At 29.3% G+C, this 25933-nt stretch overlaps 2 protein-coding genes across 2 annotated transcripts in view; one reads left to right on the top strand and one right to left on the bottom strand.

Moving 5' to 3' along the window:
- The window catches only part of LOC111033374 (short neuropeptide F), a 67907-nt gene extending 61461 nt beyond the window's left edge, over positions 1 to 6446 (top strand). Inside the window, exon 4 of the mRNA XM_022314068.1 lies at positions 5729 to 6446. Within this exon, the coding sequence (XP_022169760.1) occupies positions 5729 to 5773 (45 nt within the window). The 3' untranslated portion in view covers positions 5774 to 6446. The remainder of the gene's footprint in view (positions 1 to 5728) is intronic.
- Positions 6447 to 15515: 9069 nt separating this feature from the next.
- On the bottom strand, positions 15516 to 23191 carry LOC111033361 (protein disulfide-isomerase-like; the record flags this gene model as incomplete). The annotated part of the gene is made up of 3 exons (XM_022314049.1): positions 23129 to 23191; positions 21059 to 21215; positions 15516 to 15865 (listed from the first exon to the last, which is right to left on the bottom strand). Coding segments are annotated over exons 1-3 (570 nt in total), but the record flags the coding sequence as incomplete, so codon positions are not given.
- Positions 23192 to 25933: the final 2742 nt, after the last annotated feature.

Genomic DNA, 25933 nt, shown 5'->3' on the forward strand with positions numbered 1-25933 from the left:
GACCTCACTTGAAATATTATATAATGTTTTCTTAAATAATTTAGTAAAAAATTTCAAGCATTTCAAGTTTTGTTTTCGGAGTATAATACATGTACACATAAATACTTTCAAATTAATGTTTATTTGATTACTAACTACTAACTATGGTACCTTAAATAATATAATCATGACTATGATGATTTTGTTCAGATTGTTATGACAAAACACTTAGGTAGTGAGAGATATACAATACTAAACTATAAAACTATGTTTTAGAATGAGTTATTTTCTTCTGCACCTATACTTTCATAATTTTCATGTTTTACAATCAGACATGATATGGTTCGAATAGTTGAATTGTCACAGATAAATAACAATTCATAGTTCATACACATTATATTAAAATACGATTAAAGCTACCTACTGTAAAAAGTAATTATTTAATTATATGTTATGTTTATTTTTTTTTTGTGATAAATTATAAAAAAATATAATTTAATATTTGTATGATCCCGAATGGCTGAATGGACACAATACAACTAGTACTAACTATGTAAAATTGAATCCAATAAAAAAAAAACAAATTTAAGAAAATATTACCTCTCTTTGATTAATATTGTAGTCGTTGTTTAATAATCATTTAATTGAGTTAATATTATCTACATAAAAACATCAATATTTTACGGATTTATGGTTGAAAAAATACATATTTTCATTAGTTGATAGGTGCTTCTAGCTCAACGATTATTAATTAAAAATCCACAATAAAATGTTTATACAAATATACAATGCGTAAACACTCCTTAATCATCAATATCATAAGTATATGAATTATTATATTATTATAGGAGTACAATATATTTTGTCTAAAATGCAATAATAATAATACTCGATTATGTGAGTTGTAATATTGTGGGTCATTATCAAATTTTAATACCTATCATTTGTATATCTTAATATTTATTAAGATTAATGTACTTATAGGCTATAATGATTAATGACTAATGCATAATACCAAATTAAAATTTATTCAAAGATTAACATAATAACTTCTACAAAATACGATACCTATTATACCTATAATGAATCTATATAACATACCATTTATATACTTGCAACTTGAACTATTATTATCTACACTAAACTAAATGTAAGAATGGGATTTTAAATAGAGAACATAACTACATTATATTATTTGTCCAAAAACTCTGTATTACCTACGATATTACTTCGTATGTCATTCAATGTTAATTTGTACACGTAAAAGTTACCGCCAGACAACCTAAGTTATATACACTTTCTAAAACGTCGCAATATAATATTACTTGCCACGATATTATTACCCACGTGTTTTATAATATTATTTTTTGGGTTTTCAACGTGATATTTGAAAACACCACAACCTTTTAAGGTTGTACAAAATAAAATCTAAAAATACCACACTATCTATATCGCAGTGTTGACGACAAGTAAAATACATATTATTGGTCAATGAAGTTTAAATTAAATCTTGTATCCCTAGAGTCAAACTGGGTATCGATATTTTCCTCGTGATTTATTTTCATGTGTCAAACACAATTACGGTACACATCTTCCGCCCCGCGATAATCAAAGAGAAACATTGCAGCGTAACGGTTTAGACGCAAAAGGATATGCGTTTTTACCGTCGTATAATAATTTTTACTGCAATTGAATTTTAAATCATACTTACTCATTGTGGTAATAAGATATGCCGTATACAACTCTACGAAACGAGTCCCGTCATTATTATGACTCGCGAAAGTATGTACATAGTCATCTCGTTGTTGTTTTGCATCCCTCCCCACTTGCTGCAAGAAACGTACTTCATATTTTTATTTAAAATTACATTTAAAATGTCACTGTAATTTAATACTATTATGTGCTAATTTCTGAGTTTAAAATTGCAAGGCAATGCGCTGCCTTAATTTTTATTATAATACCATTTAGCAATGTAAAAAATATATATATTATGACAAAATAATAAGCTCATAACGAAAATCCTGTACATTAGGTACAGGGCTATATTAATTTGTGTTCACAATTTTTTATTTTTCTATCTCATTAGCGATTCGAACGAATAGTGGCATATCTGTTCGTAAGTAGGTATAATGTATTATCTGAATTTATAGGCTTTCGTCAAAATCCTCACGGCTTTGTTTTTAATTTTTTATTCTATTCATTTTTCTTATTTTCCAATTAACCTATTATTAAATCGATTTTTGGCCACGAAATGATTCCATAAGTTGTAGAAATAATGAGAATTTCAGTAGTATAAGTTCTTATATTTTATTTAAATGTTTGTTTGATGATCAATGTTTTGTATTCACCAAGTTTCTGACAATTCGTGTTTAATAGAGTTACAAATTGCATCAGACATATTCTTACTACGAAAGGTACGCTAAGTAAAAAGATCTCTCTACGGTGGCATTCACTGGCACTCTTGATGGAAGGGAAAAATATGCACGTAGTAATATTAGTGTAAATGTTTACGTAAATGCAGTGTCAAAAATACAACATTTTAAACGGAAATTCGATTTTAGGTATGCCATCGTTTATTTTCTTCAAGACATAATAATAATATTATAGTTGAGGTTGAGTTCTTTTGTTATTGTGCAAAATAAAATCGACCCGCTTCAGTCATATTTTATTTTACATGACTCCATTACGTATATCATAGGATGATGGAATTAATGACAAGCCACATGTTGTGATTTGTTAAAAATTGATTGACTTCATTGAATTCATATTTATGACCATAAATTGGATTTGAAGACGAAAAAGTAATCGCATAATTTTTCAATAGCTTTATAAAATAGAGGTCATAATGTTATAAAAGTTATGACCTAAGAGTGAAGTTGTGTGATTCCGTGTAGGTACAAGGTACCTGTAAGAATTTGTGTCATCTACTGACGTATTATGCATTAATGTGCAATGGACAACTGCGACGGTGGATCAAAATAGGTTTCGTTTGAATAAAAACTAATTAAAACTGGACGTATAATACATATAGTTTATATATAATATTAAATAATATTAACATGGCAAAGTTCGAACACGAGACGCGAGCACCCACTGGGATTGGTCGACATTGATCTGAAACGTGTACGTTGGTAGTTTGTTTCACCTTTATACACTCATATAGGTCGATGTTCTTAATCTACAAAAATTAAGTAATTTTAATTACATAGGATATTCTGTATTTATTTTTTCCAGTTAATTAAATGATACATATTATTTGTTTTAGCCGCGTGAGAACTTAATTATAAAAATACAAGATTATTTTTTACTACTGGTTTTTAACAACACAACATAATAATATGTTTAGAGTTTCTTATAAGTATATTTTTCCAGTACAATAATAAAAATAAAAATTGGTTGATCACATGATACATCTAACTGCAATAATAACTGGATTTTTAAACATATTTTTGATAAAACTAAATATTTTTCAATACTTTTGTGGTGCAGTCTTGTTTAATATCAAATTGAACGAAAGATAGAAACGACCACATCGTGCTTGTATTTCGCACGAAATTCTAAAACGGAGTGCCACCGTCGTCAGTCATATTTCGTACCTAGACATGTTATAATTGCTCAAGGGATTTCAATTTATATTGAGTTAACTCTAAATAAAATTAAAAAATTAAACTGACATCAATATCAGTAAACACTTTAGTGTAATATATCACTCTATTTTGCTTTATGTTCACTTTGAAAATAATCTTTAAAAATGTATAATATTATTATATTATGTACCTATGTACAGAGGAAAATTTTAGAGAAAATATTTATTAATGAATGTAACTTTTTTTCAACTCTTTCCAATTAATTATCATCATATTTATTCCATATTAATATTATAGGTGTTGTTTGAAATAAAAAAACATGAATATAAATAATAAATTTGTTTTTTTCTAGATGTTAAAAATGTAAATTATTATTGAATTAATCGTCTTATGTATCACACTACTTACCATAAGTTTAAATATTCAATTATTTATACAAACATTCACACTAAATATTATATTATAATTTTAATTCGAAATACGTATGGAATCAGAATTACATTACAACTAATACATTTTTACCTTAATTTAATTGAATTAGAATTGGAATTGTATCTTTATATTATGTTACACGCCATATTATCAACTTGACATTTTTTTTCTTAGCTGCTAGTATAAATTAATATAGCTCCACAATTAAAATAATAATAAAAGATGGGTACAATTCAAAACAAATAAAATATGTAAACACAATATAGATAGATATTGATAAATTAGGTAGTATAGGTACGTATAAATGTTTAGATAAAGTAATTTAAGATAAATAAGTCATAAGTGTATACAATTATGAATCTAATCATATTAGCTAATAAATTAAAATAAAATAATAACAATATTGATGGAAATACGTACAATGGTATAGATTATTATAATTGACCTTAAAGTTGTAAACAAGGACAGAATGGGCTTCATGATAGCAGTGAACTCAGAGATAAAAGAAGAAAATAATGTTTCGATGTACGAATGAAAGTGGGGATAGTTTTGGTTGGAAGAAGTAGCTTGAGCATACGGTGGTTCATCGGAATTGGGATTTGTAGTAGGCTTAGGAAAGTTAACTTTGGTTCTGGGTGCAGGAGTGACACTACTCGTCGAGTATGACTTTTTGAAGATTTAAGTTTTTTACACACTGAACAGCCTTTATAGTTGCCAGTTGGCTGGATGACTACCATCGCATAGTGCACATATGGGGTGTCTGATGTCGTAGTGAATTTGGCAGAGCTGTGTTCTTCCCCACATCTGATACACAGTCGAACGTGATTGCAGAATTTTTGAGTGCGCCCATAAGATAGGCAGCGATAACAGTGAGGTGGTTTTTTGGATGGATGACAACTATTTTGGTATGCAACGAAAATTCGATTTTGTATGAATCTGAGTTTTTGGTGGCTTTTTTAACATTAAAGAAGAAAAGTGGCAACGGTAATTTATAGGAAAATCGCTTTATATTATGAACGCGGGTGGTCCAATGACCTCCAAAAGAGAAGAAATAATATCTTCACTTGAAGTGAAAAGGTGAAGGTTACGAATCACTACGCGTAGTAAACGTTTATCATATGCTGATATGAATGAAAGCTATAACTGTTTTCGATTAGATATTTAATGAGTAAACGATAATGCTCATAGAAATTAGTGTGGATGATCGGGTAGGAAGGTGTGGTTTTACAGATGAATTCTGTAGAGTAAATAATTTACTACAAGTTTGAGGTAAAACTGGAAAAGTTACTCTCGCCTTTGATGTAGACTGGGGGTAGTTTCGGTGAGATAGTATTGAAGTGAGTTTGAGCATAGTTTGGAATTGTGCTTGTGTTTGAGTCATCTTGTGACTATTATATGTAATTGTTTAAAAAAGTATATTATTTAATAGATTTTGACGGTCAAAATGTTTTATAATTTATTTATTTTATTGAACAAACAAAAAAATGACTAACACCTTTATAGTTTATGTTGTAATAATATATCATACAGAAATAATATGTCTGATATGAAAGATTTTCTTTTTCATTCTAAAAACCTGTCTTAAAATATTGTTTTTGTTTGTTCCATGTGATTCCGTTAGCCCGTGTTGGGTTTCATTATTGTATATTATTTCTTGTTATAATACCTACCTATTTTGTTTCACATAAACGAAAATTCTAATATTATACCTTCATTAAAATTTGTTTCAGAACGCCTTAAATGCAGAATACCACAACGACTCAGATGTGAATTAAATGCGACCTTCATCAGAAGTTATATTATACTCTTCTTATTTAAAATCATTCGCTTCGTTGTAAGACCCTTAATTTGTTTATATTTTACATTCTTACCAGTGCTTTTTCAACCAAATTGTACCTTTACTCTTTAGTATACATTTTAGTGATTACAGATTTTTTAGTGTAGTTGATTGTATTCCATTTTAGATTTAAGTAAATTTTACATTCCCTATAAAAAAGTATTTGTTTACTCCGCAGATTAACATTACTCATAAATATATTATGTGGAAATAACAGTCATAATTTATTTTGTTAATACTTCAATAATAACATTATTAGGTATGATTCTTATTATAATTATCATCATTACAATAATTGATAACCTACTCTACGTCTTTACCTACTCTAAACCAAATTAAAAAAAAAAATAGGTTGAGCCTTACGTGAATTTCCGAGTAATATTTTTTTCTCAGATGCTACTATACCTATTCTACCGCAGAATTAAAAAAACAATAATACTTTATACATAAAATAATGATAATACCAAGTACTATAGGTACTAGGTACCTACTAATAATAAATAACGTGGTTATGGAAATTCGTGTACGGTTTTTGGAGTGAATAATGTTTATAAAACGAGTATAACATAATATTTAAACTTATAACTATTAAAGAAATATTACATTTTATTGAAATTGTGTTTAATCTTTTTTATAATAAACCTCGAATCTCTGAATTTCCCAATGTCCAAAATGTAATAATGATAGTATAAAAGTAATCTAATACTACAATATATTCCTTTTTCATAAAATTATCCACAAAAAATATTGAAAGGTTTCACAGGTCTAGGATGACGATACTTCAATACCTACTGGGCCAGTGTCACAGATTATCAGAGGCGGGCGGACGTAGGTAGGTAATTAATAATAATATTAGGATATGTAGTTACCTATGTTGCATTATGATAAATATATGTTACGTCTTATGAGAATCAAGAGTGCACCCAATCTTCAAATTCGCGGTAAAATATAATTTAATTGTTAAATTCATTATTTTATGAATTGATATAAACATTTGAAATCAATTCAAAAACTAATAAATAAATATGTTTTCACTAATATTTGTCACGATAATTCGGAAAACTCGAGATGTGTTCCAAGATATTTGATCACCCTAAAATTAATCACTTGTTGAGTAAATGACTTAGTAATTTGATACTACTTGAATTGGGTTCCCAGTAACAACTCGTGTCCTTTGAAATAAAACTTCCAGATTTCACTTAGTGCTACGTTGGTGGTGAAAATGTAACAACAACTATCAAAGGCATATTATAAAAGTTCAGATAATGTTATAGGTGCCTTATCTTAAGTGTCTTTTTGGTTTACCTTTTGTGAAGCAGTGCAGTTGTTGGATTGTTTTGTTTTATAATTGAATTGCCTTTAAACGTGACCAAAAAAATTTGAGCTTAGTATAATAAATAAATAATTGAAATACTAGGAAAAAACTAATAATATTAGATGTAATAATTCAAAAATTAATTGAACTGTGAAAATCGTAAAGAGCTCACTCCGAATTCTTATCAAAATTGACTTTGCTGCTTATTTTCATACACACATTGACGCCGGTATTCTATGAGGGAGAAAAACCCATATCTTGTCAATACTAAAATAACCAACATCCTCAGATGTATTTTGAAAAAAACGTATCATCTAAAAATTGTATCGATTGTTTACTTAATCAGATTTCCCTTCACAAATATTATTTTACATGTTCATAACGTTACATTATAGTCTATACTTTTAGGTAACAAATTGGTAGAATAGTTTAAACGTTTCAACAAAAAATCAATTTTTTGATTTCCTGGACATTTTTATTTCTTTTAAAATAATGAGCCATTTTCTAAATTCATAGTTAAATTGTGGGAAAAATAAAATTAATCTACATATAATTGTAAATAATATGAAACAAACATATTGAATAATCATTTAGATCAGAGTAACAAGAATGAAGAAACTATATTTTTTTGATGACCATCCAGCCAACCTCCACGTGATATCTCCTGAGTAAAGCTAATAGGCTGCCATAACCCAACTCGAGTTTTCCCAAATAAATAAATAGGAAAAAAACTAGTGGGTAACTCAATATAACACATCGGGGACCAACTTATGCCATACTTGGAATGTTGGACCCAGCTCGAGGTTATCCCGATTGTCCAGATAGTGAACTACAATAACTGTCATAGATAGCTAGGTACCTACCCAATTATAATATTTATATTAAATTTAAGATAAATATATATTTTTTTTAAATTATAAAAAAATATAGAAAACCATAAAATAAACCTTTCAACATTTTTGACGTTTTGGTTGTACATGAAACATACAGTAAAATTGTTTCAAAATATAGTCTCATTAAATTTGAGAAAAAAATTAATTTTTATTTTAACTTTAAATATTATGAGGAGATAATATATAAGTACATATTTTAATATTTATTTAAGAATTATAATAATAATATTAGCTAGTAGCTTTTAAACTAATTTAGATTAGTCAAGATTAAATATAATTGCATTGAACGTAGTATAACTTGAACGTATATTAACTTGAAATTTAAAATATTGGTTAAAAAAAATAAAAACACATAAAAAAAAAACTAAAATAACTAACCAAAGAAATGAAAAAACCCAAAGTAAATGTAGCTTGAGTATTAGTTTTGTACTTAAAGTTTTTAAAAATAATGTATGTAAAAATATATATGAATTTATTACAATATAAATATGTAATGGATATCTAATAACTCAGATAGGTATAACTAATATAATTGCATTTTTACCTAATAAAAAATTGTGCTGATTTTCAATGAAATTTATTATCAGGATATTTTGGAATTATAATATTCTAAAATCTGAAAATATAAATTGTATCATTGTTTGATAATAACATTTTTAAACTGTGTTTTAATTAAAAATTATTTATTTCGAAATCCTAAAAAACAAATAATTAAACTGCTGAAACCCAGTAATAAAAATAATGAAATCAAAGTTTTTTTTTGTTTTATAAATCCACTTCAAGCCATAGGTATTAAATTTTCATTCAAACTATGTGAAAATAACATCTCTCATAAATGTCCAATTATCAAATTAATATTTAGTTTTTAATTTTTTATGTTATCTAAAAACGAATATGTATTATTCTACGAACGTTATATTAAGCGAATGAGAAAATTGTATCATAAATCATAATATGAGTTCGATGTATTATTTCTATTGAATTACTTTCATTAGACGCCATAAAATGCAATTGTCTGTCAATATCTTCCAATAGTAAAATACAGAAAAAAATACATCACGGTGAGCAACCTACTTTTAATTAATTGTAAATAAATAATATAATGATTAGTTGAATTTTACTTTTTGATCTTTCAATTGTAGTGTAAAAAAAGTCTACAATTGGTTTTCAATGATTATTTAGAGAGCTCAGAAAAACAATTTCGCCTAGTTACAATACAATATAGACCAACTATTGTCGTTCTGACATAACTTGGTGACGCCATTGAAGGTTGCAGACAAAATGCACTACATCAACAACAAACATAGGTATATCGTATATGTACAGGTAGAGTACTGTATAGCGTATATTATTGTGTGCCTACTTGATCGAGATTTTGAAGGTTCTATTGAAATTAACAAAAATCAAACAAATGATTTATCACTAATATTTTTCGATATTTCTTCACAGGATTAGTCATCGTATATTAATTCTGGATACAATATGTACACGTTGGTATAATGATGATATAGTTCAATTCTGCTTAATGCAATTAATTATTATATTAGTAGGAAATTGCAATAGAGAGTAACACGAGCAAGTAAGGAGATGTAAACATAAATTTTAAATGTGGCACTTGTATAGGAAGTTCTATGTGACTAATATAGTAATACGTTACACTGTACAATATAATTTTAATCAGTAATAGTATATTAAATAAAACTCGTAATATTATTATAAACGTTACCGTCAACTTTTCATTATAGTTTAAATGTTTAATGGAATTATAATGTTATAATGTGGATATATATGTGTTACCTAACTAGGCTCAAGGCACCTAGCACTTCTGTGGTACTATTGTCCAAACTACAAACACTTCGTTTTGTGTTGTAAAGCACTCGAGTGTACTCGAATATTTGCGTTATTTATACTTGAATACTAACACATCCGACTGAATGAGAAGTCTTGAGATTTACAGCACAGTCGTTTGAAGAATTAATTGAATTACGTTAATTTAAGTTCCACGTGGTTGTTCGTGGAAATTTCTAAGAAATAGTTGTTTCAATTGTTTCTGTATACAGGTAAGAGGACACTTCCTACATTCTTACAGACAACGGGACAGGGTGAAAATAGTAAATACGCAAGAAAAATATTGCACTCCTCGTTTTAGGATTTAACAAGAAAACGTGATATAGCAAATATAGGTACCTATAATCTGGTACATTGATAACAATAATAAACTACAAATTTCGTATTACCTATAAATGTTTGTAATTGCACTTGAAACGGTTATGAAACTGTATGACCATAAGCAATATGTCACGAGAAAGTTTATACGCGTAAAGCTTATTGTGATCTCGATAAGACGATATCGACCGGTAAATTATAGAATAGATTTACAGAGAGCAACGTGGTCGGTAGATACCTTTTACGAGCATTGTAGATCGCAGACAAATGCACAGCGGGCCTCCGAGGTCAAATACACAAATAATCGTTGAACAAACACGATCCATTAAGGACGTGGAATCAGAATAAATAGAGACGTTAATTTGTTATAATTAGATAATGAGTCATTGATATAATCAGTAAATCGGTTAGAATAGTGTATAGTTTTGTTTTGTTAGGTGGTAAAATATGGACCAGCCGAGAAGTTAAATTAGCCTCATTGATATTTAACATTATGTATCATGTAATTAATAGTAATTATGTCAGATTGACCGACAATACCCTATTGATTTATAACTAAGAGAACAATGATCGTAAAGCGATTTATTTTTGAATTGATAAGACTATAAAAGTAGTTAAAAACTCGTATTATTAGAAATACATTTTTATCCTGTTTACAATAAGTCACATTTATTTTGTGTTAAAATTACCGGTTTTTTCTTGGGGAAAACTAATCCAAAATATTAGTATTCTATTGGTTATTAAAATAAGGTTGAACTCTGAAGATGTAGTTTTTCAATTTTCTCGGTTGTTCAAATAACGGATTTGGTTAAACTGCAAAAAAATTAGCAACGAATCGTCAAGAATTTTTAACCTTGACGATTACTTTTGGGTAGACCCGAGCTCCACCTCAGAATCAGTATATATGTATAAAATTACAATGATTTATTACAACTTTCAAAATAATAGTCTTGATAATAATACAATATTCTGGCTTGTGCCAAGGTGAGTGAAGCTCAGTCTCCTTTCCCCACCTATTTATTTCATTATCCGACCAATTAAATTGTAATACACTAGTTAAAGATAAATACGGGTAGTTACGTAGGTGTTTTATTATACCAAACGTGCAGATTACATTATACAGCATTAACATTTAAAAAACAGTTACTATAATATATTCGATATTCTTAAATTTTTTGCAATTAGTCTGTATAATTTTATCAATGTCGATTTATTATCTTAAATAATTCACTGTGACTAAATTCGTATAAAAAATAACTAATTCTCAAAAGTACCTGTCAACTGTATAGGTGGAATCTATTTTCCCCTTTTTTGTTTTTGTTGCTTATTCCAGTCGCTTTCCTTTGTTCATAAAATATTATTGTTTTAATGTATAGAGCCAAAACCCTCGTCAGGTTATTTTTTTTGTCCCTGGCCAAACATAATAAAACATGATATTTTCAAACACGAGTTTACCATTCTATATCTACGGGAATATTAGCATGACAATCGCACCGCGAAGTATAAATTTATTTATCAATAGAGCAATGGTACCTAATAGTCGTTTCATTCACGCAATGTTCTCACAACAAGCATTATACACCGATATTAGTATAACGCTCCCCCATAAAGGGTATCCGTGGTCCGTCGGACCAAGTTTTTCGAAATCGAAGTCACATCTCAGCGGGCGTTTAAAAGCCGACGTGGCCTATTTTCCAGCCACACACATCGTCGGTCGCTCGGCTTCTGCGCAGTGGGACTGATTTAATGTCGCCGGTTGCATATTACACGCATACAATGGACGAAAAAACCACTGGCGAACGGATGAATGACGGTCCGTGCGCGTTCTGTCAAGCCGAAACAATAAGTACCTGTATATAGCAGTGGCGTTATTATTTAATACATTTGTACGTACCTATACGGTCTAACGAGGCAGAGAAAAAATACTCGCCGATAATACATGCAGACTACTATTATACTACTACCATTACCTACTACTCATTATATAGAGGTATATTTTATTATTATTATAAGCTAAGAGATATGCGCGAGTCACGCAGCAGCACAATGTTAGCATGCGTTTTTCTCTCGGCGTGTACGACTATAAATTATACTATGTTATGTTTATTGTTGATGACATTTTACGCTGAGTATAGCTATAGACATTTAAAATGTCATGACATTTGTTTTCTTGAAATATTTCATTCGTTCGGAAAATAAAAACAAATTTCAAATGAAATAGTTTTTTTTATATCTCCAGTTATCAAGTACTATATATATTAGGGGTGTTTCAAATCGGTGAATATTTTTAAAAGTATCTTAATCGTATAAAACAAAAATTAACTGTGTAAACAAATAATGTAAAAATTGTGCATATTGGTTATTGTTGCTTATGGCAACAAGTTGATTTCAGCTAGTATATATTAAAATAAAGTTTAACAACACACAAAAATTAACTGGGTAAATATAGTTTTTAAGATCATTAAAATCATTAAAATGTTGATTATTTCAGTGTCCCTAAGATGTAATTGCAGTTCTACATTTTCCAACAACACGATGACTTCTTTCTCTGCGTTATGTAGTTTTTCAATGCCTCCTTAATTTTTTTTCCTGGACCATAATATAAAATGAATTATTTGAAATTTGTTACTTAATATTATTTATAGTTATAAAAACTTTATTAACTGTTATATTTTATAGAGATTAGTTATGATTTATTGTTATTTATATTAGAGAGAGAGACATAAAGAGAAATATGCAAATACTCAAAGTACCTAGGTGCTGCAATGCATTTATATAAATGACAAACCTTAACGCCATTATTTGGCTAAAAAATACGTAGCAAAAATATAGGTCCAATTATTGATAAGCGATAAAATACTTATTGAAATAATACATTTACATATGATAACCATTTTCAAGACCACGAGTTTTATATGTTTGCCATATGTAAACTCATTAATAATTAATTGTTATTAATCATATAGGTATATATCACGAGTTATGAGATATACAAAACATTTTTATTTTTCATAATTTCATTGAATTATTTCAAATTCAAACCCCTAAATAAACCTAATTATTGATGAAGTAATCAAAAACTCTAACGAGACGTTTAATATTAACATTTCACTTGACTTAAAAGAACAATAATAATTATTATTGTCGAACATGTGTACAATATTATAGAGCTGCGATAATATAGACAGTGTGGTATTACAATGACGTGTAATTTATTATAATATATGCATGTGAACAAATTTGCCACAATCAGTTTTACAAAAGTAATAATAATTTAATTTATTTCACACCCATGTTTTTATTATGTGTTTTTGTCAGTTATACTAATAAATACTTTATATATATATATGTACGTTCCTACATATTTTTTTCCAAATTTGATTAAAAAGTGTAACGAATTTCGTTCATAATGCCGAATTCAAAACGAAAAAGAAGTTTTAAAAATCGAATTATCATTATAATTTACTGTTTTTATAATTGATAACAAATAATAAATGAACAGAATACGTATATTTTCTAAAATAAATATTACTGTCGCATAAAATGTGTCGCACACTACTGAAATGAAACCACCACAACTCTATATTTCCAACATTATTCTTACACAATTATATACTGCCGTCGACGTGAAGGTACATAATTGCGGTGTCCTGCTTCACAGATTTGAATCAGTAATTAAATTTTTTACAGCTGTTGTTGGTATAACAATAATAGTACTTTTGAAATTTAGTTTATGATTTTGTGACAAGTTGTATTTTTAAAAATTATAACCTGCCGCATATTTCCATTATTTACAGTGGTTTATATTGTTTGTATGGTTTCTTATTGCATTATACAGGTATTTGATGAGTGATGACATTACTTAGTATTTTTATTGATGTATTTTGATTGACACAATTCAAATCACGTAGGATGCACGGTGTTTTGTATTTTGTTCAAAATATAACGCAACAGGAACACTAAAATAAATTGAAAAATTAAAGCTTTGGAATGAATCTTATAACTACAACAAGTATTGTAGATAAATTGGAATACAAAAATTATCTGCTGAGGTTATTCAAAATTGAAATTCCTGAAAATTATATTGTGTACAAAAAAGTGATTGCAAGTGTGTGTGTGTTCAAAAGCTTTGGCAGACATTATCGACAGGTTGGTCAGCTAATAATATAGTCTAAGACAATACATATTCATAGGCAATACAAGTATTCTAAATCACATTTAGGTTCTGTACATGAATAAGATAGAGAACTAAAATTGATTTTGACCGCTAACCACTCTGTTCTCTGACCATCAAATGTATAGCTAACCTATGTACCATAATCAAATAATCACCGCCGATAGGTATCACTTCATAATACAGTCATAGAACAAAATGATCTTCAATATTATTTTTATAAATAGTAGTCAACAGGACATCTAGCAGAGTGTCACACTTATACATATTGAACGCGTTAACCCTGCGTAGGTCGCGCGGATTACTATTGTAATCCATCTAAAAATAAATGGTTTTTTCGTATATTGAAAACCGATAGAATTATCTTTTCTTTTCAGTACCTTCGAATAACATGTTGCTTAATATAATTAGTTTGTTTCCGAATGCTGATCGCAAAAGTTGTCGTTGTTATCGGAGTTCAAAGTGTGTTGGATTACCAGTGTATGCCGTACGATCTTTCACGCCCGTTTTTTTTCTGTAGTTTATAAGTAAAGTTTATACAGTAATTTATAAAGTACTCTTGTTTTTTTTGTAATTATTAATATAGAGAGCTAAAATATATGTAAGATACTTAAATATTAATATGTTTATACAGAAATATTATAAAAATTTAATTACATTGAGTATCATTACAATTTAAGAAAACAAATTCTAATAAATTATTATTTATTGTCATTTAAGTTAAAGTTCATATTCTAAGGTAAAAAAATTTTAATTTTAATTTTTTCTTTATCGCAATATATTTTTCCATATGTACTTAGTATATAACAATAATTTAAATTTTCAATATAGACTTAGAACCTATTAAAAAAAAATAAAAAAATAATGGATTACAACTGTAATCCGCGCGACTACTGGCGTACTATCAAGGCACGCGACCTACGCAGGGTTAAGGTGATTTTTTCAAAATGTATATTTACCCACTTTGTAAAATTGTAACCACTATAGATACGCAGTTATATTTGATTTAAAAAACCGTTGCTCACGTGTTACATATTATTTTAGCTATGTGATTATCCTTGTTTACCGCGTTTAAATTTAAATGCACTCCATCAGCCAGTTTTCATTTTTTGTTTCAAGACACCTTTTTTTTTTTTTTCTTTATAAATTTTAAAATTTTTTGCTTTTGGCCTTGACCCCTGTATTTCTTGCCTGCCACTCCGCCGGTTTTACGTACTTTTTTGGGCTTGTGCGCAGCGGCGGACGTTTCGACCGCGAACAGTCTCATATCTTCAGCCGACCAGTTGCCCCGGTACTGCACCGTATTTCTCCGTTTACCGTTACAGAAGAACAGCATGGAGGGCAGCACGTGGATGTTGCACCGTATCGCCAAATCAGGGTCATCCGTACAGTCCACGGAAGCGGCCACGATGCAATGGTCACTCTGCAACGCGGCGGTGACTTCAGCAAACACCGGTTTTATCGGCCCGCAATATTGACACCCTGCGCAAGACTGCATTACACTCATTGACTTTTAAAGAAATTAACTGATATCAGAGTGAAAAATAGAAGACAGATTGTTAGAATGTTAGATAAAGATAACATAGAACTTAAAGTTTATTTGTACCCATTTTGATAGTATGTGTGTGTAATACAGAGACAAGCTTAATATCAAAGATACAGTTCAGGTCCTATCTCATTTATCCTGAAATTGGTATCTATTTCTAACGATGTCGTCGCTAAGACTAAGCAATAGCGTATATAGTGTAGTCCATGTACTCTAATATCGTTATGAGCATAGTATATGGTAGTCGGCCAATTGGAACGAATAATTAAAATTTACAATTATGGGTTGATGAGTTGTTTAGAAGGCTGCATCCGAGTTGGGTCCCAGATTTAAAATTACTACACTAGTTGGGTCCAGGATTTTTATAGTTACTACACTAGTTGGGTCCTGAATTATTTTAGCTACAACACTAGTTCTTGAATATTTTTTGGTAAGTACTACACTATACTAAATTTTTACCAACTCACATGTGATTTTTCAAAAAAATTATTTTATGTTTATTTATGTTATATAATATTTATTTTTATGCTTGGCTTTTAGTATTTTTAATATTTAAAATAAAATATATATACATGTATATTATATATAACTAACTATCAAATACTATTATATAAATTATACAATTCTTCATATACTTACTATTATTATTGATATTCAAGAACTAGTTAGTACATACAAAAATTCGGGACCCAACTAGTATAATAACTGCGATTAGCCCCTAGTACTCAGGACCCAACTCGGAAGCGCCGGTTTAGAACACTTCGTTTATCATATTCAAACAAATATTGTGTCGTGTGACTATGAGGAACGCATGTCGCTACACACTTTGTCCCGAAGAAAAAGTAGAAACGTCTTCCGATAATTATTTGTTATCTATTGAGTGTATTGTTGTTTATTTTTGAACAGAAACTCGTCCTGAAGTTTTCTCCATACTACCCAAAGTATACATATGGTAGGTATACTTACTCTAAGGGTGGTACATAGTAGTAGTCATAATAGTGGTTGGAGCTTACAGTATTTAAAAAATGTGTGTTCTCATGATGTCTTACAATATAAAATATAAGAAACACGATTATTATTATAACGTCGGAATTGAAAATCTTTAGCTATGCCCTTAGCCGCTAAAATAAATAAATGGATTAATATAAAAAATATATTTCCCTACTTACGCGTAGTGTCAGCTACGTCTTCTTGATCCTGCACGAGTGCATGACCGACATTATTTTCAACAAAAACATTATTGTTGATACTAATTCTACCCCTCCAATAAACTGTGGTATGACAACGTGTGTCTAGCAAAGAAATGTCCACCTGTTTGTGGCTCGGATTGAAACATAGATAACCTACTTCCGTCTCTCAACACACATACTAGTTTATTACGAGTATTCGCTCGACGACCTCCTCCCCATCCAATTGCATTCGTTATTTAGGGACAAATTGTGATATTTACTTCCACCTGCTCTTTATTACTTGTAGTCCACCCTCGTAGGGGTGTCTTTTCAACTTTTTTGTTTGTGCCAAAGTTTTTTCAGGTCATTTCAAATCATTATGAAACCACATAGGTACCTTTTTTGGGGGAGGGGGTTTGAACAAAAACTATAGGATATTTGTATAATTTATTTTGTTAATGTAAATTATATTATTATTTATTTTATGAGCTTTTTTATTATTGCAATACAACGAGTAGCCAATATTATAAAGTTCCAACAATCCACGGACGATGATTATAGATTAGAGGTATCTTGGAGGGAGCCCCTCAGGCCAAAACAATGCGCAAAAATTGAGGGTTTTCTCTCTGGACTATTGTCTAAAAACATAATCAATATATTATTATTGTTCGGCGCTAGAAGCCGAATAGCTTTTTATCAAGACGTGTCTGCTCCAACATTTTTAATATTACATTATTGCTCAGGCTGGCTTTAGATATATTTTGCCATGGACAATATTGATTTAGTTATCGTTTTTCTCTTGGTTGTCGATCAGTTATAATATTTTCGGATCACATTGAATATTTTTTGAAATAAAACACATTAGCACAAAATATTTTATTTTTAAATACTAAAAAGTATAAAAATAAATAAATAAATAATATGAAATATTTAGGTATACCGGCGCTTATATATATTGTTGGCAGGCCAAAGAAGGAATTTAAAAAAAAGTTGAAGCATACCCCCCCCCCTTCCATTTACGCCCCTGTCGTCGCTCTCTACCAAAACTAATCCATCCTAATGATTCCTGTATAAAATCAACTATTTCTTCAAATCCAATGTACAATATTATGTTTTCATCTCTCGTGCTAGTAAGTACCCAAAATTGTGATAAGTAATAAACTATCAAGTTAAAAAAAAATCGATTTCTTCAAACCCTAAAATAATAAAAATAAAAACTTGTCTAAGTATCATGGATTTTTTTTCGGTCGGTAAAGTTGTTACGTGAAATAGTTTAATAGCTGAGATTATACCTATATTATAGTGGCCACAGCCCAAAACAAACACATAATGTAAGGCCTAAGCCGCGTATCCTTTCACACAATTTTAAGCACATTATGAAATGTTGTGTGGTGATCGGCATACTTGGAGAAACGAGATAAACATAATAATTTCTCCAATAATGTGACATTTTAACATATTATTTTGTAGGAATCACCACAGTACGTCTATGGTCTAAAATATAATATTATTGTAAATCTTCTACATGCATGACACGCGGTATGGTGCCGACACGAATGCATCAAAATAATGGTCAGTCACCCACAACATACTGCACGATAACAAATATTGTCGAATCCGACCTCGACGGTAACGAAGTGTAGATGAGACATTCTAAAAGTGTTAGTGTTTATTTTGACCTCATGCGCATAACCTCTTCTTAATTATTATGTGGCCAACCATATTCTAATAATACCTGTATCAGAAAAGCAGTACTACGCAATAAATATTTAAAGAAAAAAACAACTTCGATATTACCTATTCATGAACTCTTGGGCCACAAGAGAGAGTCACATCAATCAAGGCCCGTTGTTCGTGGGAAATTATTTATATGTTGATAATATTATTGCGTTGCCTATTTGCATTCCGATTGTGTGTATACGTTTTCTTATAATTACACTTGGACATTTATATGAAATATGTTTTCTTAATCACTACGCATACCTATATTATTATAATGGCTCCGAGCAAGTGAAAATACTTCAGTGATAATATTATAAAATAATATAATCGGACAGTTTTATTTTATTGACATTAAAAAAAAAAAAATGAATATTTTCATTAACCTGTTCTATTTTCATTTCTATAAACGATCGATTTGAAGTTGTCATTAAAATTGTACAATGACATTTCAACTTGCTTTAGAGTAACACATACATGGCAGGTATACGTATATATTATAATATATTTGATGTACGTTTTTTAATGTACAAACGCACTAAATGTTCTGATAAACTAGACGATTCTTACCACAATAACTCGAGAGCTGGCACAACAGTCATGGATGTATTAGTAATACAATGACACAACAATTCAGGTAGATTGGTAAAAGGTAGGTGTGCAATCTTTATTTTCTTTATAAGAACTAAAAACGTTTTCATGGATGAATGTAATTTTTGTTGCTCAAAATACAATTTAAAATTTAGATACGTGATATTCGTGTAAAGCCAGCTAATGTGTTTTTTTTTTAGATATAGTTAGGTACTAGTGAAATCGTTCTAATTTTATATTGTCGACGAATTCGGTCTCAAAGCTTAAATTTAATACACGTAATAAAAATTATAATATACTTTTTTGGTATGGAATTATTTTTACTCCACTTTTTTTTATTAAACTTTATAGGTACGATTTGTAAATTTGTTATTAAATAATTAATTTCATTGCTTTCATTAAATCCAAAGGTTGTTTCCGAAAAATGCCATTACTTTAATAAGTACCCACTTCTATTTTACGTGGGTACTATTCGTTTGTATCAACGTACTATATTGTATTCAAAATATATATACATGTATAGATGTATTATATTATATGTACCATATTGCACCTACACACGCAGTACACTCATACAATAGAATAATTGTTAATCCTATTAATAGATTTTTTGTAGAAAACGTTACACTATTATAACATAATATTATAAGTTAGAACGCCCTGTTAACAATACAAAACGTATATGATTTTCCGAAGCATAGATTTCTACGGCCGTAGCGCCAATAAAAACGTATTAAACGACGAGCTTTCTAATATTTTACTGCGACATCGTTTCGATTTTATCTTATAACCCCGATAATCGACGTGTCTGCCGAACGCGTAACAACAGTTGACTACTCGATTATAATAACTATTAAACACATCATATTATAATACTATAATAGTATATAGGTACCTCACTGACAATTATAATTTAATATTATAATAACATACGAAAAAAGCTATAATTTCACTACGGATATACCACTGGTGTACCGAGAGGAGGATTTCTATTCGTTAACGCTTTTGTGCGCGTGGGAACTCCCATAAAAATGATACATTCGTCGCAGGTATTATATAGGTATAGTTGCCTATATATAATAATATACACATCACATTATATATTATGACGTCGTGACAGGACGTATGAACAGTATCTATACGGTGTACCTAAACTATTATACCTGTGTATACGCATCCATTTTGCACTCAATCGGCAGACGACGGTAGTATAGGTATTATGCCCTTGTAAATGCCGATTTCAAGTATTCAACGATTGGCAACGGCTATTTGCTGATTTCGTGAACTCGGCAATTTCACGAATTTGGCGTAACACATTATATTCATATGGATACTATACACTAATTATCAGGATAATATGATCACTAACGATTAACGACTATGTATAATATAATTGTACATTACTAATCAATGTTTAGTAGGATTTAAGTGAGAATTCATCTTTTTTTTTTGAGGGGTGGGTGGGCTAGGTAGAAGATGTTTAGCATCTAGTACATTACCCGCCTTATAAATACGTAAACATGCCACCACTTCAGACCTATACCTACAAAAGACATACGACCGTTTTCGCTAGAGAATGTGTCCTGCAGTGTTATTACGTCGCAAGGTATCACATTGATTTTCGGAACGTTCTACGTGAATTCTACTCACATTCAGCGTGGAAAAACACCAGGACGCAGCAATTTTCTTCCATCGTCTCTTGGAAATTCGTTTCGTTCAGTGCCCGCACGTGACTACCACCCGGCACGTTTCCCCACCCAGTCGTCAACGGCCACGCTGCAACTGCTAAAACAGCCAACAATAAACCCTGCGAAAACACCCATTATATCATATTCTACAGACGAACGGTTGGTCTGCGTCTGCCGGAGAGTAAACTAATATTATGATACCGATGGTCATTATTATTGGGAGGTAGGACTTATGCTACAGAAAATACATCAATTGTAATCTAAATTAAGCACAGGAGAATTTAATATCGACGCTACGATTTTATCGCAGTCGAGTCCAACCCGCTGAAATCTATTGCGAACAAAATACGCTATCGTTGCTTGGCAATTTCAGCCACAAACGTTGGGAATGACTCACTCCAACGTGGTCGTTTTTTTATCATTTCGTTTTAATAATTTTTTACACACACAGATAATTATATTACTATGTGCGATTCTTTTTACACACTATCGTTGAGTCACCTCAGAGTTTTTATTCATCTATCTGCATAAGTATATGTATCATACAAGAAACTAGTTCCGGAATGTGTTTTACTTTCACAAATATAAATTATTATTATTAGGTGTTTAAGAATATAATACGAGTACCTATCTGATAATTCGTCTTACCTCCCAGATTATTATCGATCATTCTCGAGAGAACGGCACGTCATTAAAACATGAGAGATGTGTGTATGATGAACATCGGGGTGTCTATAGATTCTGATTCTATCATAATGTTTTAATATTAATTATGTTCTATGCTATTTTACTAATAAGATATATTGTGTTGTCTTGGTGCGGTCATTATGCTCTATCTTTAGGCCAGAACAACAGCTATCTCATACCTATCTATAATGGAAACATTGTTTAGAACATACATAGTTACATAGTCTAATTGCATTGATGAAATCTATAAAATGAGATTATTATTTTAAAATATTATTCTAACGATGCTACCTATCACAATGAATGTCTTTATGCACCTAAAATTTCAATATTTCATTAATTTATTTATTGATTTATTTTTGACTACATTTTTAAGATGTTAATAATATGTAGTATAGTTGTACATACATAGTTAATCGCCTATCATTTAGTGATGCGGTAAATATTAATTTTGTATTTGATTATATTACAGCTTGGTTTATTTTGATCGGTCGGGATTTAAAATGTAATTTTAAAGTCACACATTTTTTAGTGGTTTTAATAATAACATAATAGTGAGGCGTAGATATTAAAGTTGATCATAATTTTAGTATTCTAATAATAATAATATATTGGCAAAATGTCATCGACCTCGCGTCTCTAAAAAAAAATTATTTATTTATCTTAATAACTCTTTGGTTATAGTTTATACATTTAACAAATAATTATGGCTAGGGCAAAAATCATGAAAAATTTAAAAAAAAATTTTTTAATATTTAATAGCAAGCATTTTTTTTATAAATAAAATACTTTGTATTATTACTAATACCTTTTTTTATGAGCTACAGTAATAACCAATATTGTTAATAATAATAATTTTTATAATTTTCATATAATTTTATAATTATTTAGAAAATTTTATTTTGTGGGTTAAATTAATAGTTGATAAAAACAAGTGAGTCGTTTTATAATGTTATAGAAATAATTATTTTAGAATTGTTTTGAACTAGGTACTTGTTTTAATTGGTGTTTAAAAACCGCAAATATTATAAGCAAATGTCTATATTACACACATATATATATATATATATTTAGTTCCGTATTTAACTTTCATGTTTTTGATTATATATCAACTTCCCACGTTATTTTGCACTTACTTAATTTACATTATTAACAAATTAGAATTGGAGCATTTTAAATTCAACCGGAAAAATAATATTAAAAATATTTCTTTTTTCATACTATTTGAAAAATTACATTTATTTTATTAAATTAACTGTAAAGTAGGTATTAATGTAATTATAATGCATATTTTATAATCGAGTTGTTGATCATCTCGCCAATCTTATTATCGGTAAAACCAAACCTGCATGTCTCCGTCATTGTCATCGTCATCGTCATCATCAGGAGTGTCCGCTGCGATAGGCATGACTTCTGTTAAAAACGCTTATCCAATTTGAATGTCCTGATGTTAGGATTTGATATGATCAAATCGAAAGAATTTCCATAATGAACTATTGTATTGTCACCACGGCAGAGTAATAAATGAAGTTTTCTTGTAAAAAAAAAAAAAAAAGCAGTAACGTTGGAGACCGTAGAATCGTTCCCCTCTGCTTAATCGATGAAAATAGTATTGATTGATATATTGTTTTAAAAGGTCAACAGTGATGATAAACATCTAACAAATCGGCTATTTAAAAAAATAAATCTTACACTCTATTAATCATAAACACACTGTTTACTATACCCACTGATCGAATTAAACGACATATTTTTTTTCATTTATAAAAACAACAGTAAGATATTCTTAGTCTGCACTATATATATCTAGTAATGACAATATTGTACATGTTTAGTTTTGCAAAGTGCGATAATTATTATGGAGTAGTAAGTAGTGGCAAAGTTAGCGTTTATTTAAACAATTAGGTCGTGAGGGCGTCCACGTCTAAGGCAGCGTTGGAGCGGTGGTCTTATGTCGAGTTGGTAGTGCTTGATCCTGTTGAATTCTGATTAATGACATGTAATTAATTACGATCAGTACTGGGTCTCTCGGATTCGCTGAACATTGTTTCCGTGATTTCTGAGTTGACAAAAACTGTGAAGAACTTACAGCACGACAGTCGACAGATATTCAAATAATAATTATCAGTTAACCTAGAAATCGTATTGTTTAATTTGAAATTATAGTAGTTATTATGTTAAAATTAAAACAATGTATAAAAATAAATAATAACATTTTAAATTATAACGATATATTTTGAAACATAAAAGCTAATTCCAATCAATGTAATAAGTTACATAATTTATAAATGTACTTCAAGGTAAATTGAAAGGGTCGGTTGTAAGAGCAATATTATATGTAGGTATTAATATTCCGTAGTTGATTAAAACAGATCCTAGGAGTTGTGCAAACCAGTAGTTAAATTCTAAATTCAATAAACACAAACAAAGTAAACACAATAACGAACTTGCCTAAGTGTATTTTGATAGAATTTAAATGTGCTTAAACGAACACACAATAAATCGTTTACCTGAACTGTTCTGCCTTCTGCGTATAATAATAATGTGGAATTTACTAATATATTGTACATGCACTGCAGAGGAATGTGTATTCGAACGTATAATTCAAAATGAAAAATAAAAACATTTATTTTATTATGTTTACCAAAACAACGAATGATTAATTATTTAAAACATAATTTTGGTTGTAGATTTTAATAGCAAAATTTTACATAATATTATGATTTAAGGCATTATCAATTATCTAAATAACAATGTTAATGATAATTTAGGATGCACTTTAATTGCACTAACGAATATCAATGATACTATATGATGGTGCATAATATGATGATGATATTATCATAATACCTATTATTACCTACAAATAGCATATATACATTCAATGTCAAATATTATGATACTTAACGTTAAATTACTGACGTATTGACATTACTTTGAAATACAAATTCAATCATTTGAATCTACAATTCTAGTATAGGTAAGTAAGATCAGAAAAAAAAATGTTTAATTTAATTCAGTACCTACGTACCTAAATAATCGATTCTCCTTTGTGACCATATTATAATAATACAAAACCGTATGCCCGTATCAATATTCAAATTAATCTTGTTATACTATAGAGGAGAATAAGAGATAGGTACCCATTCTTATAAGTTTATTCAAAGAAAAAATTACCTTTGAAGGATAACCATTATAATATACTTGCAAGATGCTGCAAACATGAATATAGTTATTAAATTTTAATACATTTTATCTTTAGCCTTGAAGAAAGCAGTCATAATGTTATACTATAGTTAGAAATGTCTTTCTTACCATTACTAATGTGTTAATGAGTTCGTTGCGCATTATTCAAGGGATACGCTACATTTTGTCATAACTAATATAACATCTTACGGATTGCATAATTGTAAACAAATTAAAGACAGTATCATAATTTATACTACTATATTTATATAGGTACAAACAGTTCAAATACTTCATGAGATTATCATTTTAAAGTTCTTAATGTTATCACACGACGCAGAGTCAGTATCATTTAAATATAATACACATGAACCATTAGAGAAATCGTCTATGTTCGTGATAAATGATAATATATAAGTTCTTCAAGTTGTGTGATAAAAATAGTTAACAACGATAAATCGATAGTCTCCACCGTTATTGTTTGCAATAATATTTTTTATTGTTAATATATTTTTTAATAAATAACGGTGGAGACTATGTTGATTTATGGTTGTCAACTATTTTTATCATACAACTTGAAGACCTTATATATTATCACGAACATAGACGATTTCTCTAATGCAGCGATTCTCAACCGGGGGGTAGCCAACAATTATTTTAGGGTCGTCAATCCATGTGGGAAAAAAATTGTTTCACTTAAAATCCTATAATTAATAGTAAGTGTTATAATATATATATATATATATTTGGATAGTTCGGTAGTCGATAAAAACGTTCATTGAAGTGTACATAATATACCTTTTTTTGTGAAATATATATACACAAATAAATACAATAATAACAGTTGGTTCAATTTTTTAATGCTTACATTATAAAAAGGTTGTTGGACATCTTGATGACATTATAGGGGGTCGCGAACTCAAAAAGGTTGAGAATCGCTGCTCTAATGGTTCATGTGTATTAT

Source organism: Myzus persicae, unplaced genomic scaffold, assembly GCF_001856785.1.
Source record: "Myzus persicae strain clone G006 unplaced genomic scaffold, MPER_G0061.0, whole genome shotgun sequence".
In the NCBI taxonomy this organism is placed as follows: Eukaryota; Metazoa; Arthropoda; class Insecta; order Hemiptera; family Aphididae; genus Myzus; species Myzus persicae.